This window comes from Psammomys obesus, unplaced genomic scaffold, assembly GCF_907164565.1.
Source record: "Psammomys obesus unplaced genomic scaffold, mPsaObe1.curated_primary_1811, whole genome shotgun sequence".
NCBI lineage: Eukaryota > Metazoa > Chordata > Mammalia > Rodentia > Muridae > Psammomys > Psammomys obesus.
This window is the reverse complement of record NW_026593286.1, coordinates 17,477,507-17,497,474: the sequence shown is the minus strand read 5'-3', so window position 1 is coordinate 17,497,474 and position 19,968 is coordinate 17,477,507. Positions and strand designations below refer to the sequence as shown.

Genomic DNA, 19,968 nt, shown 5'->3' with positions numbered 1-19,968 from the left:
CCAAGCTGGCTGTGTAGTCTAGTGAGCAGCTCTGACTCTATTCATACTCCTACTGAGGAATATTCATGGGACACCTTTAGAACACTTTCTCCAAGGACCTGTAAGAAACTCACTGTTTAGACTAAGGAACTCCTACACATCCCTCAAGACCCACCTTGAACACTCCATCCCTGCTGAAGGAAGACTAACCAGGATGTGTTTGCTGTACCGGGCAGTCTTTCTCACACTTCAGTACCAGCCCCATGCCTGGGTTCCATCAACACACAACTGTGAGTCTTCCCACACATTGGGTAGCTCTTGGTGCCTGTACCTCCACTATGACTAGTCCTGAAGATGGCTCAGCTTGTGAGCATCAGAAGGACCCACAGGTACACAGAGAGTGAAGCAGCAGCCTACACAGGATGAGCTGGCTGACCTTCCCAGCCTTCCCAAAGGGAATGGTCCAAACACTCCCTCAGCTCCTTCATTGAGCGTCCTTGGTCCAGTCTCCTGGTGTGTAGATGAGGAAACTGAGGCTCAAGCTGTGGAGTCACCTGTTCAGGGTCACATGGGACATCCAGTAACACTATTCCTCAGCGCCTTGTCCATTATTTTGTGTTTTAGGATTCCACTGAAAGTTCTCTGAGTCCCTCCTGCCCCCTTCAGCTGCACAAGTGCAAACTGCGGGTGGAGATGGGAGGGGGACAGCGGGACTAGAGAGCTAGGCAATGGGGAAGCAAGTGACAGCACATCTCTCTAGAACCAGAGTTTCCTTGTGCCAGTAGAAAAGCCCTGTGGAGACTGGGTTCCAGACCTTGACAGTCCACACAGCAGCCACCCATGGCTTCCAGCCACTGGTCCAGACTCACACTGTGTTGAAGCCAAGGCTCAAAAACTAAAAGGACCCAGAAAACACAGCAAGCTTAGCTTATACTCTAAGAGAATAAAGAATAAAAGTTCACCATGCGTGGGGAGTAAAGCAAGCCTTGAGCGAATGTGCGCCATTGAGGGACACCAAAGCCTCAGACGCACAGGAAACTGGCAAAGCCTTTCACACCTCCCGCTGCCGTGAGGCTCAGAGGCATGGCAAAACCTTCCTGTGGCCTGAGTGAGAATGTTGACAGTGTGTGCAGAAAACATCCACTGGAGCTTTCTCTCCCATCCCCCAGATGTTCCCAGCCTGGAGACTGCTCCGCTGCAGGGACAGCTCCTACAAGGATTAGCTATGCTTGCCTCCTCATTCACATGTATACACTAACCCCGCCCACTGTTCAACTGTCTAACGAACACACTAAGCTTCCAGGCTATGGCAGTTTCTCCATCAGAGAGCCAAGCCCACTGGATCCCAGCTATTTCTGTCTCTCTGTGTCTGTCTTTTCTTCATTCCCTCACTGGCCCAGTCAAATCCCAGAAGCCATACAAGAATTTGGCAACCATGCCCCTTTGCTAGGGAGTGAGTCGTATCTGGTGACCCTGGATGGGTGGGTCGATGGATGGATGGATAGATGGACAGATTGGGTAGATAGATGGACAGAGAATAGAATGGATGGGCAGATGGATAAGATGGATGGAAGACAATGTGGACAGGCAAATAAAATGTTCTGTTCACCTCATGCTACCACAATCTCTTGGTCCCACAGCAGACTTGGTCCATTCCTACTTCTCCCACTGCTGGCCCAGTCCAGGCAACCCTAGCCCTCCTACTTAGGTTTCCATGTGGCCAAGCCCAGAGTGATCCTCCTCCTTTCTGGGCTGTTCCCTAGGTCCTCTGTGGCCTGGTCCTGACATCTCATAGAGTGTCTGGAATGGATTCCAGGCTTTCCTCTGGCCCCATGGTCTCCTCTGTCTCTGGGAGGTTCAGGGTGAAACTGGGGGCACCTATGTGCATGAGAGTCAGATGCCCTGTCAGCCAAAATCCTTGAACCAAGTCATCAGGGAGGCTAGACACAGATATTTGAAAGCCAAAGTGTGACCCATGCATGGATTCCTAGGATTCCCTCTCTCCCTGCTCCTGGTGCTGCCTCTCAGATGAGGGGAACACTCCAAGAGGAAGAAAGCATAGGGCAGGGGGAGACAGAAACAAATTTATATGACCTGAAGGTCTAGGGCATGATGGGGGGGGGGGGCTGTTACATAACCAAATGCAAAATCTAAACCCTCTCCCCAGATTGCCTGAGACGTCCCTGCTAAATCTCTTGTAGAAGGGCGACCCCATGCGGCTAATTTGAGTATTTCAAACATTCCTCTTGCCTAGATTAAGGCTAGGTGGAATATGGACCTTAATGTTCTACCTTTGGTCATTCAGGCCTTTCCTGGATATAGACATACACACACACACACACACACACACACACACACACACCCCACAGATCTCTAGCCAAACATTCCTAACTCCATACCCAGCTGCTTTCCCTTAAGCCCTCCAGAGTTCAGATCCTGAAAGTGCCACTCTAATTCAGCCAGCCAGCAAGACATAGTCATCACCAGCCTGCTTCCTCATCTAGAAAGAGGTATCTGCAAGACCAGCATCTTGCAGATGCTATGAATACTGGATGAGACCATGCGTGAGGGTGCTTGGTCCTCGGGAAGTGCCTTAGCGATTGTTCTGGGCTCTAGTGTGCCTTGCCTGGCCCTTTGACATGTACGGAGGAACATAGGCAGAGAGGGTGGGCAAGAAGAAAGAGCTCAGCCTGTAGAAGAATTTTAATTCATAACATGGCTCCTCTGGCAAGATATCACATCCAAAGACCTTCTAGGTCTGTGTGATCCAGCTGGAATACAAACATGCCTTTAATCCCAGGGGACAGAGGCAAGCAAATATCTGAGTTCAAGGCCAGCCTGCTATATATCAAGTTCCAGGTAAAGAAAAGCTTAGGCCCAGGCATGATAGCACATGCCATACACACCTCTGAGTTCTATTCAGTCAGTTGCATTGAACCAGTGAGTTGAGAGGCAGTGTGGTGGAGCTGAGTTTGTGGTAGTTCAGTTTGTGGAATTCAGAGGCAGTTTTCACCGGGGAGAGTTTTACAGAGAGAGATTGAAGAAAGAACAAGCTAGACAAAGGAAAAGACAGAATGAGACAGAGAATGAGAAGGAGCCAGAGGATTAGAACAGATTGCTAGGGTTAGTTTGAGGCCAAGCAGAACAATTCAGTGAGAAACTGAGAGAAGCCGGATTGATTCAAGTCAACTTGGAGAGGAGTTTTGAGCCAGAACAGCTTAGTTGAAACAGCCAGCAAGAGTTCAGAAAGAGCAAGAAACGGTGAGCTTATTCAGCAGTAACTCTCTACCATTATCATTCTAGGCCTAGATTAGATCATGTGAAGGCTAGAGGCTTCCAAGACTGGGCCTAGATTAGCAGATGGAGGCAGTAAGCCTCCAAGATGACAATTACTTCAGTCGAATAAAGGACACTTTGACATTAGCCCCTGGGTGTGGGGCAGGACAGAACAAGGGCTGAGCTCTGCAAGCCAGAGTTTGGGGGTAACCAGAGGCATACTCTTCAGATCTAGGGAAGCTACTGGAGACTGGATTGGAGAGGTAGCTGATTGGGTAGGAACCATAGTGAGAAGTCCAGAGACTCAGCCACACGGGGCTCCTGGTGGTAAACAGGATATAGGGCTGAGTAACTGGGGGATGAAGCTGTCAGTCACAGGTGCCGACTGCCCTTCAGGATCTGTGATAAGACAGGCTTTTCAGGACAGAGAGACCCTTCAAAAGCAGGTGACGACAGTGACTAGAAAGGCCCAGTTAGCCCACTGTGATTTGGGTCTGCTGAAAGTCAACCCAAACCACCCAGAAGGGAGGACAATGGCTTGGCTTATTTGCCCTACTGCCGCCAGGCACATGCCATCCATGCACCAACCATACACTCTCCATATTCCAACTACACATTTCCTTCCACTCGCCTTCCACATAGCAAACACGCACTTTTCCTGTACCTCCCACATTCCCACCACAAACCTTCCACATACTTTTCCAAATCTAGTTATACACCTTTCACACACCAACATACCTTTCTTGGGGGTGGGTTTTTGTTTGTTTGTTTTTCAAGACAGGGTTTCTCTGTGTGGCCCTGGCTGTCCTGGAACTCACTCTGTAGACCAGCTGGCCTCGAACTCAGGGAATATCAAGGGATCTGCCTTCCTCTGCATCCTGTATGCTGGGATTAAAGGCGTATGCTGCCGCCACCCAGCACCATCATACCTTTTAAACACATGATCTCTGCGGCCTCTGCATGACTTTCACCCACCTATCGCAAACCTTTCACAAGGCTCTTTCACCTCAACTGTCTGCCATCCACATACCACCACATGCTACCTGCTTGCTGCCCACATGTGAGGTCTGTGCCTTCATACACTCTCCACCATTATCATGCCAATTGCCACCTGCCACACGTCATCACACACTCTGTGTGCTTGGCATCTAGGTGTTCGATGTTGTCCAACAGATGAGAGACAGTCACACGTGCCCAGCAGAGACCCCCACCTACCCTAGGCCAGACCAGTCCCACAAGAACAACGTGCCCCGGGTCCCCTCAGCCATGTACCTTTGCAGACGCAGCCCTCCCGAGTGATGGCCTGTCGACATATGCCACAGGGCTTCACCTTTTTGAAGGCCTTCACCTTGAAGTGGTGGGTCTTGGGGGCATCCAGGTCTTCTGGCTGTAGGAAGAGAGGCCCAGAGGTCAATCATGTGAATGCTGGGGTCCTGGGAAGGAGGCAAGGACAGAGAAGCAAAAACTGGCAGGACAGAGAAAACAAATCAAGGCAGGTATCCCAGTAGGAAAGATTTGCCTACGGGCCAAGCATAGTTGATGGGACACTCAGCCCAGGCTCCCAGACCGTCAGGATCAGTGGATAGGGCCCAGACAGTGACTGCAGACTTTACTACCCAGGGATCACCCTCTATGGCTTCCGCCCATGTTTCTCTTCATGCTTACTTTGGTGTTAGAGCGTAAATTAAAATACACCTAAGTGACCAGGTTTAAATGCGCAGCTTCATCAGTTAGAGCTAAAGCTGAGTGGCCTGACACTTGGTTATCTTGTGTATGGCCCTGGATTTACTTCCCTGGCACTACAGATCACACCCGCTGAAGAGAGGGCTACTTACTATAATTCACCCAGCCCCAGCGCATCTCATGTAACTATATTCCCAAGGCTACTGCATGACCCCTCCCAGCTAACGCCTCCCCCATCAGCCACAAACCCTTAATGCCTTCCGAATACCAAACACACACCCCTCCTGCACACCAACCATACACAGTCCTGAACTGCTGGGACTTTTCCTGTCAACAAACTACTTCACCGGATCTTACACTCCATAGGCATAATACAGTGTGCAGAGTCCCTCACGACACATTTGCCAGTTCCGATGTAAAGTAGCCATTCCTTCTGCCTCGTTGCCATGTGGTTTTCCGTTGTGTGAGCACAGTAAATTTATTTATCCATTCCACGGTGGATATCTCTAATTTCTCTAGCCCAAATCCCAGCATGCCATTTCCCAGTCTTCTGTCAAATTTACCGCTTTCATTAGTCCAGGGGGCCCTTTCTGCCTTTACTTTTATTTTCTGTCCTTTACATTGTGAAAATATTCTGGGGGTCAAACTTGGAGCCTTGAGTATGCTAAGTGTATGCTCTCCTGCCAAGCAATATCCCTAGTCTCATGAAAATGTAATATGTTAAATATTTTGTTTTATTTTATTTCTTTGAGCCAGTGAACCATGTAGCCCTGGAACACATCACCCTCCTGTTTCCACCTCCTGGTGCTGGGCTCACAAGTATCAGCCACAACCCCTGAAATAAGTTCTTATTCTAGACTTCTTGTGTGAGAAGAGCAACAGGTCAGAGTGTTCTTTTATCTGACTTACCTAGGTATACTTGGCCAGCAGGTCACACACACACACAAGCTTCAGTCTCCCCTCCAGACAGCACTACCAACACATACTCACAAAACTCTGACAGTCCATCACGGGGTCATAGGGGTCACGGGGGTCATGACCCTTTAAGGGTCGAATGACCCTTTCACAGGGGTCACCTAAGACTATTGGAAAGCACAGATATTTACATTACGATTCATAGCAGTACCAAATTACAGTTATGAAGTAGCAACAAGAATAATTTTATGGTTGGGGGTCACCACAACGTGAGGAACTGTATTAAGGGAGTCACAGCATTAGGAAGGTTGCTAGCTGCTACTCTGCACAGACACAGCCCAGTCTGCGGCTCACCCCACATGTAGAATACAGAATTCTCACTCTGGGTACTCTTCAAGGAAGTCCCTGTCCAGACATAACCCCTCTGTCTACGTTGGTCCCTCCTCTGCCAGGACTACTATCCAGGGCACAGACACATCGGGTACCCATTCTGGGAACACACTGAGGCCAGGCTGTGGACCTTGCAGTGTGCAGAGGGATCCTGCTCCCTAAGATCTCCTCATGTGCCTTGTCCCCGAGCCTCCCAGCTCTGAGCCACGGCCAGAGGAAGAGTGGCCCACACACAAAGCAACCACAGAACAGACTCCTGTCTGACAACATTGAGGAGGCACTTCTGTGCCACCAAAACAGAGAGGCACAGGCAAAGGGAGACTGGATCAGGGCAGCAAGCCAAAGAGACAGGAAGAAATAGACAGAGGGAGGAGGAGGAAGCTGACTGAGGACGAGACAAGCCACAGAGAAGCAGACAGAGCAGACCAAGATAAGGGCAGAGAAGAAGAAAGGCACAGGCCACAAGTACACAAACAGCGAGCATGAATAGAGGCACACAGCTAAGGGGAAACCAGGAAGCAAAGAGGGACAGACTGAAGGACCCAGGAGCTCCCAAAGGCCACATCAGGGAAGATGTGAGCACCAGGACACATGATGATAGCAAAATGGCTTCAAAGAACCCATTGTGGGAAAAAATAATAAATGAAGAAATCGAAAGGTAGATAACAATAGAATACAGAGTCTCAAAATGTGTGTGTGTGTGCGCGCACACGCACACACACACACACACACAGTGTGCATATAAGTCACAAAGGATAAAACTGGGGTGAGGAGGCACACCTGTAATCCCAACAGTCAGGAGCCTGAGTTCAAGGTCAGCCTGAGACAGACCCGAAGCTGTCTCAAAAATAAAGTGGGAGGTAGATTTCCCTGACAGATGCCAATCAAGTGATCAAAGTTAAGTTACCGTCCCCCAGGGCGGAATGAATGGTCGGAATGAATGGAAGTCGCACACCTGGGAGGGGTGACTGAGAACAAAGTGTCAGTCTGTGATACTCCTGCCAAAAGCCACAACATGAATCCAATCAAGAGGAAACATCGGGCTGACCCAAAGCAGAGGCACAGTCTACAGATGAAAAGGCCTGGAGCCTTCACAAGTGACAAGGTTGCGAAAGTCAAGGGAAGACAGATTCCCAGACAGGAGGCGACTCCAGACAGGGCAGACAAAAGCCCTGGCTGATTCTGAACTAGATGTGTGGTGGCCCTTAAGGACATCTTGGGGACACCCGGTGGAAACACTGTGGCGTCTGAGAATTAGATGGCAGTGACATCTTCATGTTGTCAACCTCGGATACTGACTTCTGGGCCCCATGAAACCTAAGTCCTTGTAAGATCAGGGATGTATTCATTGTGGCATAGAGGTCAGCAACTCACTGTCCCAAAGTCAGGAGAGAAAGAGCTCTGCTCAGTATTTGTAACCTTCCTGAAGCTTAAGACTGTTTTGAAATCAAAGACAGGCAGACTAGGTGAAAGGCAAGAGGAAAAGGACAAGACCAAGAATAGGGTCAGGGTTCAGAAGCGCCCCCTGGTGGTCATAGGGAGCAGCACTGAGTAGATCCTGATACCCGACCCAGCAACTCCAGCAGGGGTCTGCTATTCCAACAGAGACAGCCAGGGTCCAGGGAGGGTAGGGGCTTCTCCCGGCCTCCATCCCGCTGTCTCCCCTCTCATTTTCCCAGCTCAGAGTGTAGCTGTCATTTTTCCTGGTCAGTTTTGTCAGACATCCCAGGGAGGGGCCCCAGCCGTGGCCAGGAGTAGGGGTAGAACAGAGAGGGACTTGCATTCCAGTTGGAGGGCTATGTGAGGGAGGCAGGCAGGAAGTCCCATAGCACTCCAAGACTCCCTTCTCCCCCCGCCCTACTAAAAGAAACAGAATTTGACATTCTAGCTAACCTTCCCAAATTCCCCTCCCTACACCCCCAAGTCCAGCCCTTCCCCCAAAGCCTAAGGAAAAGTCCCTTTTCCCACAGCACAGCGGGCAGGAAGGAGGCAAGTAAGGCCTTCCAGGCTGTCAAGAAAACATCCAGGCTCATGCCTGGGTTTGTGGTCCTGTCTACCTGCGAAACCTTAAACCCTCCCACGGTGGACCTGGAAGACAGACGGTGGTTCCAGACCTCTGATCTCCATTCTCCCTCCAGGCAGTTCTGGATGCCCTTCCCCCTCGTCTGGCTCTGATGGAAGAAGGCTGGGCCTGGAGTACACTGGGCTGAGTAGCCTCAAAAGCATGGACAACCTTCTCTGAGGGCCTCAGAGTCCTTAGTACAATGAGAAGCTTAGAGGTAGACAGAGGGAGGAATGAGGGACATGCTTGCAGCTGCAGGGAGGAGAGGCTATAAGGACACATGAGGCCCCCGAGGACAGACTATAAAAACCTCTGGGAGGAAAAGTTGGCCCATCACCCAGGATGAATCGCAGGGACTCTGTCAGCCTCAGCTTCCTGCACTAGAAAATAGGGTGTCCAGGGACGCCGTAGAAAGGGTCAGCACACGGCTTCTAGTGTCACAGGGTGGTAGAGGAGATGGTCTAGGCTGAGATAGCCTCCCTCTGAGACCCAAGGAAGATGCCACAACCTAACAGACCAGAGGCAGAGCTTGCCACAAGAGCAGGCTGGTGTTTGAGTCTGGCTGCCACCCTGCCCTCCTTTCCCCATCTGGGATTGCTCCTCAGGTCCAGGCAGAGGATGTGGGTGAGCCCCATAAAGCCAAAAAAATCCATAAAACATGCAGTGCCATCCAAGGGCGATGGCTTGTTAGGACAATGATTGCCGTTTTCCTGACAAGCGGCAGACAGCCACATGGGGCACAGCCAGGCCCTGCCCTTTCTGGATTAACAGGCAAGCCCAGAGGCAGAAAGAGATATGGCCACAATGCAGGGAGGAAGGTGTCCTGGTGGCTCCAGCACTGTCCCACATCCCTACAGGCCAAAGTCAGAGCCAGAAGGGAAGGGGTCTAGCCAGAAGCCCTTCTCCCCTGCCCATAAGCCCCAGAAGCAGAGGGCTTTCTTAGCCTAAGGCCTTGGCCCATCTCAGCCCTCCCCTCTCTCCATTCAGCCAGCCAGAGGGTGTGGTACAACTGGCTGGACCATCAAGGGCCCTGGCCAGGCCTTGGTCCTGGTTGAGAAAAACTGCTTGCAGGCAACTCCCTGCCTTAAGGGGCAGAGAGGCAGAGGGCTGTATGCTAAAGGGGTCCAAGAGCTTCCTCCACCCACTTGGAGAAAATCATCCAGCTCTGCCCCTTCCTCTGTGGCTAGGCAGCTCTGGGTAACTAGGAAAAGGCAGAAGTCTTCTAGCCAGAGAGCTGGGCAGCCTAGGAAATAGGATGGCTAAAACTTGAGATAAGTGTCACCCTCTCCCTGCCACCTGGCCATCCAGCTCTCAAGATTCCCTAGCCCTTAGTCTGGGAGTCCCTTAGCACCTGTCCTTCAGGCTTCCCCCGGCAGACCTCGCCTTCACATACATCACAGGGTTCCCCAGAGTTCCCTCCCTCTTGAGCCCCCAACGAAGGGCCTGCCCATGTTCTTGGTCACCCTGGTGGAAAACTCTATGAGTCACTCTCAGCCCCTCCCTGCTCTCCCCCACCCTCCCAGCAGCTAGTTGCCAGATCCTGTGACTTCTGCCTCCTAATTCTCTCCACAGACTATTTATTCCTCTCCTTTTTTCAGTTCTACTGCCTCTGACCCTTCTCAACCTCCTCGCTTCTGCCTAGGATTGTTGCAACAGTTTCAGGACTCTCCCAACACCATCAGAACAACTTCAACTCTGCAGGGGTCATGACACCCCAAAATGTTTCCCTCGGCCTCCTGGGGTATCCAGGAAGCATCTGGTGCTCACTCAGCAATAGGAGAACCATCCTCTATCCCCACCTACCCTCCCTGTGAGTCCCCATGCCCACTGCCCACTTCCAAATGTCCGTCCCAAATCCACACAAGGCTATACCCAAACAAAAGTCCACCTATTGCACCCACAAGCTATCATTTCATGTGTCGGTAGCCTCTTTAAAAAAAATAGCAAGACAGGGGCTGGAGAGATGACTCAGCAGTTAGGAGCACTGCCTGCTCTTCTGGATGGATCCAGGTTCAATTCCTAGCACCCACATGGCTGCTCAATACTGTCTGTAACTCCAGTTCCAGGGGATCCGACACTTTCATACAGACATACATGCGGGCTAAACACCAATGCACAGAAAATTTTTAAAAAATGAATTAATTATTTTAAAAAATAGCAGTACTGAGGTCTGAGCCCAGAACCTCACATCCTCCCACATTCAAGGCAGGCCCCCTACCACTAGGGTGTATCCCTGCCCCCTTGGTATCCATTTTAAAAACAAGCTCAGCTTTCTCACATAAAAGCAGAGCTAGGTGCCCAGGTCCCAGGTTCTGGTTCAACCCCCATGCCTGGTTCCTCAGTGTGATCCATCCTGATCACTTCTCCATCCAGCATCTTCCTAGCAACATACTGCCATTCCGCTGGCCCAGCAACCCTGACATGGACTTCACAGAGCTACAACTGTCCAGGAACCACCTCCCCACCAGGGAAATCTTCTAAATCCCATACCTGGTTGCTTTAAACTCAGCAGTTAGAATTCCCGTGGGGAATCTGTTTAGACCAGGGCCCAAAACCTGCCTCCCACTCACCCACAGACACCTTTTCTACCTCTCACATCTCTCCTCACTCACCCTTGACATCTCTATTTCCATCTTCCATCCTTTTTCTTCTCCTCTCCTCTCCTCCCTTCTCCTATCCCTGGCCCTTCTTTCTCTTCCCTTTCTCCTTCATTGCATCAAAACCTTTCGCTTCCCTGAGTGAAGTCAGCTACATAACCAGGAGGTCACAGAGATGCAGACAATCTGAAGTCCATGAACAGGGCCAAGTACCATGCTGAGAGACTGGTGAGGCTCCCTCCTTGAACCTTCAGTGACATCCTTCAATGAGGCTCATGAAGGCTGCCTCCGATCACATAGATGAGGTAGGATACAATAAAGACTCCAATCTGTCAGAGACAAAGTCCCAAGTCCCCAAGACCCACCATACCCCCATTGATTGGGGTGTCCCCAGCTGTCTGTAGTGATGATCCCAGGAAGGAGGACTGGCCTTCTATCACACTGGTATGCCTGGTTCAAGGGTGCTCTCCTGGCATGTTGTCTTAGCCACCCTCCATTGTTTTCAATCTCCTATAACTTGTGTTCTGAGAAGTCATTTCTTCTGTGACTCTAGTTTGAAATTCTATCTCCTTGGGGCTGGGGAGATGGATCAGTGGTTAAAAGTGCTTAGCGTTCTTGCAGAAGACCCTGAGTTCAATTCCCAGCACCCACATGGTAGCTCAAAACCATCTGTAACTCCAGTTCTTCTGACTTCCCACGATTACCTGGCCCACACGCTTATGCACAAGGCAAAACATTTATCCCCACAAAATAAATAAATCCTTTCTTAAAAAGAAAATGCAGCTCCTGAACTGAGTGCGATTACTCACACCTGTGATTACAGCGCTCGGGAGACAGAGGAAGAAAGGGGTGGCAAGTCTGAGGACAACCTGGACTATACAGCATGCCCAAAGCCAGCCTGAGCTACACAGCAAGACCTTGTCTCTAAAAAACAATCACTGGGCCGGCGACTTAGCTCAGTTGGTAGAGAGCTTTCTCAGCATGTACAAATCCCTGGATTTATCACCAGCACCACATAAAACCAGGCATGCTGGTGAACACCTCTAATCCGGGCACTTGAGAGGTGGAGATAGGAGTGTCTATGTAGTTCAAGATCATTCTCCATACATAGTGAGTCCAAGGCTGGCCAGAACTACATAAGACCATTTTTTAAAGTTATGTGTGCATGTATGCATGTATGCATGTATGTATGTATAACCTGAGGGATCTTTTCTAACCACCCCCTCCCAAAGTCCAGGTTAGCCCTGCTTTTTGTTAACACTCATACAAGTTAGGGGTTGGCTATAAGTTGCCTGAAGCATGTAGGCCTCCCCGTGGATGCACAGGGCATAGAAGAAACTTAAGTGGACAAGCAGTTAACTGGTTTCTCACCATGTGATCTCCCAAACCATGCCTCACCTTCAAGGGTGCTGGACAAGATCTCCTTCAACCCAGAGATTCAATGGCCTCCCCAGCCCATTCCCTTGTCTCAGAAACAATGAGCCCATTGGCAAAGGTGGTCTCAAACAACCATCTTCTTCTCCATGATCCCCCCTCCACTGACCAAAGTTGGACTACTTGTCCCTTCCTATCTCACAGAACCAGTTGTGATTCAAAGGAAATTGTGCAAGTTGAAGGAATATACATGGATGGATAATGCACAGAGAGAAAGCTACTGCCCAAAAGCAACCTGGAGAGGGGAGGGTTTATTCCTTCTTCCAGGTTAGAGTCCCCAGTAAAGGGAAGACCAGGGAGGAGCCTAAAGGATGGACACTGCTTACTAGCTTGCGCTCCATAGCTTGCTAAGCTTACATTTAAATACAATCCACAAGCTGGGCATGGTGGCATACTCCTTTAATCCCAGCACTCAGGGAGGCAGAGGCAGGCAGATTACTGTGATCTGGAGGCCAGCCTGGTTTACAAAGTGAGTCCATGACAGCCAAGCCTACAGAGGAAAACCTTGTCCCAAAAAAAAAAACAAAAGATAGGTAGGTAGATACGTAGGTAGGTAGGTAGGTAGATTGATAGATGGATAGACAGACAGATGGACAGACAGAGTCCATGCCCACATGCTCAGGGATGGTGCCACCTACAGTGGGCATCCCACATCAATCATGAATCTAGAAAATACCCCGCAGACTTGCCTACAGATCAGACTGATGGAAGCAATTCTCTTTTTTTTTGGGAGGGGGAGGGGTCACTCAAGCTAACCAAAACAAACAAACACAAAACCAAAACCAAAACCACCCTAACCAGCACAGTGATGGAAGCAGGATTTGCACCCAGACAAGTCATGCTCTGACCTCTGTAGAGGAAGACACTGGGGGCCTTTGCAAAATGCCAGTGGTCCCGTTTACACTGACCCTGAGTGCTCTGCCATGAAGAACTGCCAAAATGAAAAGCCCTGCCTGGGTAGGCAGGAGATCATGCACTATCCTGCCTCTCCTGCTAGGTATCAGGAGAGCCATCGTTGACTGAGCATTTGTATGCATGTGAGGCATTTGCCTAATGGTGTGTGGATTCCCACTGAAAACTTAGCAACTGGGTGCATGGCTTAGCAGCAGAAAGCTCATCAACATGTGTGAGGCCCTGTGCTCCATCAATAGCAGTAGGGGAGAAAAAATCTACGTTGGTAGGAAGACCCAAGGCACAGAGATGTAAAGAGCTCAGCCAGAGTCACACAGCCCAGGAGTGCTGGGACAGGGCCAAACCTAGGCATGTGGCACTCCTATCAATCCCATGAAAAGACAATGTGCTTTTTCTCCTTGACCTGTGTGCCTCACAGGTCACATTAAAGATCTTTGCATCAGGGGGCTTGGTTCTGGTGCTGGTTAGGGCCTTGAAGCCTGACCCTACCCCCTCCATCAGTCAAAGAGAAGTAGAGGGATAAGGTTCAGAGCAGGCCAGTGGAGGAGCCGCATGGCCAGAACTACTCAAGGAGCACGGGGCCTCATTAGAAAGCTTCTGACTGAAATATTCACTCAGCCCTCAAAAGGACCCCAGCTTGGAAACTGAGACCTGTCACCGTCTGCAGCTGGCCTTGGAGAATGGTATCCAAGTTTCTGTGAGGTCCAGAAAAGTCAAGAGACCTGTCTTCTGCCAGTGGGCCCGCTCACAGCAGGGTGAGGGGCCGAGCTTGGTTCCAGTCCCTGGTTTGGGCCAAAACGAGCTACTGTGCAGCCTGAGAGCCAGTGTCTTCCCTAGAATGAAGGGCTGCAGTCTGCCACCACACCCCATACCAGCACATTCAATTAATAGATGTGTAATTATTTTCTAAATAAACCCCACTTAACTGTGTAATGGCAACTGGAAGCATTTGACGGGAAAACCAGCTTATGAATAATGCACATCTATGTTCCTCAGCTAACGAAGCAAGGTTGACTCCTAGGGTTTGTGGGGAGTCTGGGCCACAGATGTGCAACTTCATAGATGCAACATCTTCAGATGTCCCCAAAGTGAACATGCAAATCCACATGCCCTGGGCACAAGGCCTGCTTTCTCTAGACCCTGTCTTGACTGGCCTCAGTCAGGCTGCACAGCTAACCAGTTCTTGGCTCCAAGAGAGCTAGGCAGAGTCCCTGTGTCAGGAGAGATGCGGCCCACACGAGTCCTATCCCGCCATGTCCTTCCCAAAGACATCCAGCCCCATCACATGAGGGTACAGGGGGTCCCCTAGGCCAGGGAGGAGATACAGAGTAGGAGAGAGGTCAACATTTTCTCAATACCTGCAGTATGCCTGAGTCTCCCATCTTCTGATTGAACTTTATGTGTCTCACTGCTTTACCAGCAGAGAAACTGGAAACTGTCTTAACTAATATTGTCCATCGGATGAATGATGGAGCTACGATTTGGGCCCAGAACTGCCTAGTGTCAAAGTCCACACACCTGCCATACTGCCAGGCACCTATCAGTGCAAACTGACTCCATGGAAAGTTTCCACAACCTCCATCCAGGCCCTTCTGATAGAGGCCACCAAGACCTCTCCCATCCTGCTGCCAACAAACCCCAGCTTGGCCAACGCCCACCCAGGAGAAAGAAGAATGACTTCAGCTGCCTCAGCAGGACAGGACATTCCAGGATGCCCCCTCTGCCTGTGTGTGCCCTTCCCCTAGAGAAATACACAAGGGTCAGTGGCAGGGATAAGAGCTGGAACATTACAGTGGGGAGAGAACAGAGGGGAAGGGGAAGGCTCTGCTGGACTTATAAAAGCTTAAGGAAGGCTATTCACACCCATCTTGATCTCTAGCCCCTGTTCCCAGGGAGGCCATCCATACTCAAGGACCTCACTATGAGCCAGGTACTGCCCAGGACACTAAGATGCTCTCTTCTGACAGGCCCTCTGAAAATTCAATTCTCCACCCATGGGGAAATTGAGGTTCACTGGGTTGAGGCCTTTCTCTCAAAACCTCTCAGCAGATGTACCTACTTGAGTCCTCTTGATGTCATCCTTGAGAGTTTAACTGCATCCTTCCTGCAGGACACCCTGCCTACCACATCCACACCCAGACATGAACTGGGCCAACACCACCACCACCCCCATCTTACAGGTGGCAGCAGCCCAGCCAATTACGGGAACATCCCCTGGAGGAAACACTCTATGGTATTCAATCTATAGGCAGACATTCCATAACACCCGGCCCATGGACCACCTGAGACTCTTCTCCACAAAGTGCCCCTAGGTTCCTGGTCCCTCCTCTGACTTCTCTCAGCCTCAGCTTGCCAGGCCTCCTGAGGACTAACTGCCTAGAATAGAGACAGGGTGAGCAAGCCACATATGGACGTTGACGCTGGTCTAAAGTCCCTTCCCCCAGCCGGCTATCGCTCTCAGAAACCTCAGCCAGGGATGACTTCCTCACCCTCCTGACCCCTGTGCATAGCTCCCACAGCCCTGCAAAGTCCCTCTGAGAAAGGCGTCTCCTCTTGTCTCTGTTCCCTGCAACACCAAGTCCTCTCCCATCCCCCTTCCTGGAAGCCTCTACCCATCACTTCTAGCTTTAACCCTTCCTCGTGGTCCCCAGACCCTTAGCCTGCACACATCATCCCAAAGGAGAGTCAGGAAAAACAGGGAAGTCTTAATAAGAATGGGAGACTGAAGGAAGGGTCTAGAAGAGGCAAACGTGACAGAAACAGAATTCCCATCAGCACAGTGTTTCTGGGTTTAAGAGTCCAGACGACTAGTCTATGGCCCCAGTTCCCCCGACTCCCACCCCTGGCCAGTGCACTGACCCCTTCCTTCTCAAGCTCATGCACTGAGCCACTGAATGGAGTAATGATTTCCACCCCACTATTTAGAGGAGCTAAACGGGCTCTAAAAAGAAACAAACTTTCTGATTCTGCTCACAGTGCCTGCATCTATGGCCGGCTTGGGGAAGAAAGGAGACTGAGGGACCCATAGAGGCAGAACCCAGGGCCCTGGAGGGCTCCAGTTTTTCTTCTATGCATACCCCCTTCATCCTACCCCTTTCAAGCCCCCCAACTAAGATTCTTAGCTGAAGGATAGCAGTGCAACCTCAGACTAAAGTAATGAGAACCTACCCAGAGCATGCAGGACAGGCAAATCCACGTCATCTTCACGAGGTTCTGTTCCTGTGCTGCAGGCCACGTGGGGGCCTGCCAAGGGCCCCCCTAAGCTTGCAGTGCCCACCAAGCAGGCTGAACGGAGTGCAGTGTCCTAAGCGTCTGGTTCAGCCAGCATCTGGGCCTCCACTCCCCCTCCTCCACCCCCCTCCTCGCTGCTCCTCCCCTTGTCCCAGCCTCCTCTCTCTTCTCTCCTCCCAGACTCCACAACTGCCTGGGGGGTAAGAAACTCAGCTTAGCAGGGGGCGTGAGAGGGACAGGGCCAAGGGGTGTCTGCCCAAGGCAAGGCTCTATGAAGCGACACCATACACAAGCATAGCAGCCCTAGAAGTCATTGGGGCCCCCCGCCTCCTGATCTGGGGTCTTACAGCCTGAGATCAGCTTCAAATTGCAGACCAGCACAGGTATCCCGCTAAGAACTTTCCAGAACATCAGTAAACACACAGATTCTGATGGCACAGTCCACCCCAGGGCTCGTAGGCTTCTCCTCCAAGATCCCTGGCCTTGGAACATGCTCTCATTTGCACACATGCAGCTAAGACAGACCCTGATGCCATGAGCAAGCTCTCCAGAACAGGACAGGCCTTGACATAGGAGAAGCTGGTGATGGGGAGGCAGGGCCCTGCCCCCAGGCTGTGGATTTCATCCCAGTTTTTTTTTCTTCCTCCCCTTTCTTTCTTTCCTCCAACATCTGTCCCAGCCCTTCCTGCCCTCTGAAAGAGAGCCCGCTGCAGGCTCCTGAGAGAGTCTGTTTTTCTTAACTGTACCCTGGGCCAACATTTGGTTTGCATTTTCCCACTTCCTTCTCCTTCTCCTCCTCCCCCTCCTCCTCTTTCTCCTCTCCTCCTCCCCCTCCTCTTCCTCCTTCCTCCCAACTCTGAGCCCAGCCCTTGAATTCCCACCCTTCGCCATGCAGTATCTTTACCATAGTGCCCCCCATCCCTTCCTGTTCCCCCACCTCTGCCCAGGGGCATAAAGAGGTTGCAAAGAAGTCGGTGTGCAGGTCCAAATATGTTCCCAGGAAGCCCTGAAGGGAGTCTAACATAATCTGCCCCAGGTCACCCATTGTCTGAATCCACATCCCCCCAAACCCCCCCCCAAGAAAAAAAAGAGAGAAAGAAAGAAAGAAAAAAATTTTCTCCTGAGCTCTGGCCTGGCTGGACCAAGTGAGGGGTGGGTGGAGGCTGTGAATAACAACTCTCACTGGAGCTGTCCAGGGAGGGACAGGGGCTCAGCCAACGCCCTCTGTGGATGCACAAACAGCAGGAAGCAGTCCAATTCACAAACACACACAGGCCAAGGACAGGGCCCCGCCCAGAGTAGGCACTTGGAGACCATTTGCCTACACTGAGTCACCCTGCAAGAAAGTCCTCTGGCCTGGGCTCCTGAGTGTGCTGTTCATACCCAACGCCACGTGGACAAAGGGTTCCATGTCCCCTGCTTTTCTTCAACCTATCCAGGATCATGCTTTGACGCTGTCTATCAATGCAACACATAGCCCAACTCCAGCGTCATGGTGATCAGGATCTGCCCAGCCAGGTATGCAGTCTCCCAACCCAGCCATGTTATTCACCTAGAAACTCAGGAACAAGAGGGCCACACTCTCTCATCTCCTAAGTAAAGTTTACGCCCACCAGATACTCAGGTTGCTTACTACATAAAGGGCTACCATTGCTTGGTAAGTGAGGGAGCAGAGGACACTGAAGAGAGGTATCTAACTCCGGTCCTTCCTAAAGCAGGTGCCCTAGTGAATGAGTTAGGGTAGAGAGCCTGAGTCCCCTCTGCATCCTTCTCTAGGCTCTTCTGCAGAGCTGGGGCTCCCTATTGACTGTTAAATGACATCCTTGTTGCTTTCAGCTCTTTAGAGCTGGCTGTGTCCTCCGTGAGCTGGACATGGAAAAGCTCCTTAGACAAAGATGTGCTGTTTTATCCCTTGAGAAAATGATGAGATGGCTCAGCAAGTACCATGAGTGCCCCCCCACACACACAGTAGCATTTGTGTGTGTGTGTCCACAGAGAGATATTCATGACAGATAGATTAGGTTAGATAGATATATAGATAGATGATAGAGTAATCTTTGTTTTTTGAGACAGCGTCTCACCATTGGAGCCCTGGCTGCCTTAGAACTCACTATATAGAAAAATGGCTCAAACTCATAGAGATCCACCTGCCTCTGCCTCTAGAGCCCTAGGATAAAGGCATGTGTCATCGTGAGAGGTTAAATGTAGTTTAAAAAAAATTAAAATTAAAATAAAATAAAAAGAGCTTGGGCACAGTGGCGCACACCTTTAGTCTCAGCGCTGAGGAGGCAGAGAGGCAGGTGGATCTCTCTAAGTTCAAGGCCAGCCTGGTCTACATAATGAGATAATGAGCTGCAGGGCAGCCCAAGCTACACAGAGAAGCCCTGCCTTAAAAAAAAAAATTAAAATAAAATAATTGTTTAAAAGATGAATAAGTCAACCAATCAGCCAAGGGGCTCTAATATATTTTCCTACTGTTAGCATCTCCTATGCTCCCCACCAAACCCTTCATTCTCTTCCCCTCAAACAGATGTGAGCAGCCCTGCCCAAACCTTTGCCCCAACTTGCAATGCCCACGCATCATCAGGACCCCGGATTTCTTCCTCCTCCAGACATGGCCTCTGATCTGAGTTCCAGAAGGCTGAAGACCCACTGGAGGTCTTTCTCATCTTGGGAGCCCCATACTGGGCCTCGGGCCTGAATGTGTTACATGCAGCAGGCACCAGGTACTCACTGGTGAGCTGGCTGGGTTCCCTGTGGGTGACTCCAAAGCCTGCCAGCCCAACCACAACCTTGTGCCATCCTGCCCTCCACCCCCCACCCCAACAGACAGCTCTGGGGCAGCTGTTACTGGTCTCACTTCAGTCCTTCCTTCTATAGCAGAAATGTCCTGGCTCCTCCCTCTAGCCCCCTGCGGTGCAGCCAGCTGAAGAAACAGGCTTGACTGTGGGCTCTGGGCCAGTGGTGGCTTCCAGACACGCAGGGAGGATCCATGGGCCCAGGAATGAGCTAATGGTCCTGGCTGCCTCCAGTCCTCCTCTACTCTTCAGTTTCCTTGCCTGCAAAATTGTCGGGCAGATGGTTCCCAAGGCCCCTCTCTGTTCTACTCCCTGCCTTGTTAAAGTTTCCTAGAGCAATCCATTCTTCCCACCCCTGGATTCATATTCCTCAAAAATCTGCTAGTGTCTCATCCAGTTCTTATTATGGCCCTGGGTCACTCCCTGTCCCCACCTGCCACAAAATCTGAAGGTCACAGAGCACTGGATCAGTAGGTCTGAGCATCAGAGCAAGAAACTTCGGGGCCTGAGGGAGGGTGGGGAGACAAGCAGAAATGAGGCCGTGGTGCTTGGCCTGTAATGTCCACACACCCTCCTCCTTAGTTCTTGGGATAGACCTCACTATCAAAGCCCCAAATCTACATTTATATTGATTACAAAATATAAAAAGTACAAATTTCAAAGTGATATATATACACATATACTTAATTTG

General features: G+C 50.7%; 1 protein-coding gene across 6 annotated transcripts in view; it reads right to left on the bottom strand.

The window, feature by feature from the left end:
* Tns1 (tensin 1) overlaps positions 1 to 19,968 on the bottom strand; it is a 209,133-nt gene that overhangs the window by 162,499 nt on the left and 26,666 nt on the right. For all 6 annotated transcript variants that reach the window (XM_055616887.1, XM_055616888.1, XM_055616889.1 and 3 more), the window contains exon 2: positions 4,528 to 4,642. In XM_055616887.1, coding sequence (XP_055472862.1) covers positions 4,528 to 4,642 — 115 coding nt within the window. The remainder of the gene's footprint in view (positions 1 to 4,527; positions 4,643 to 19,968) is intronic.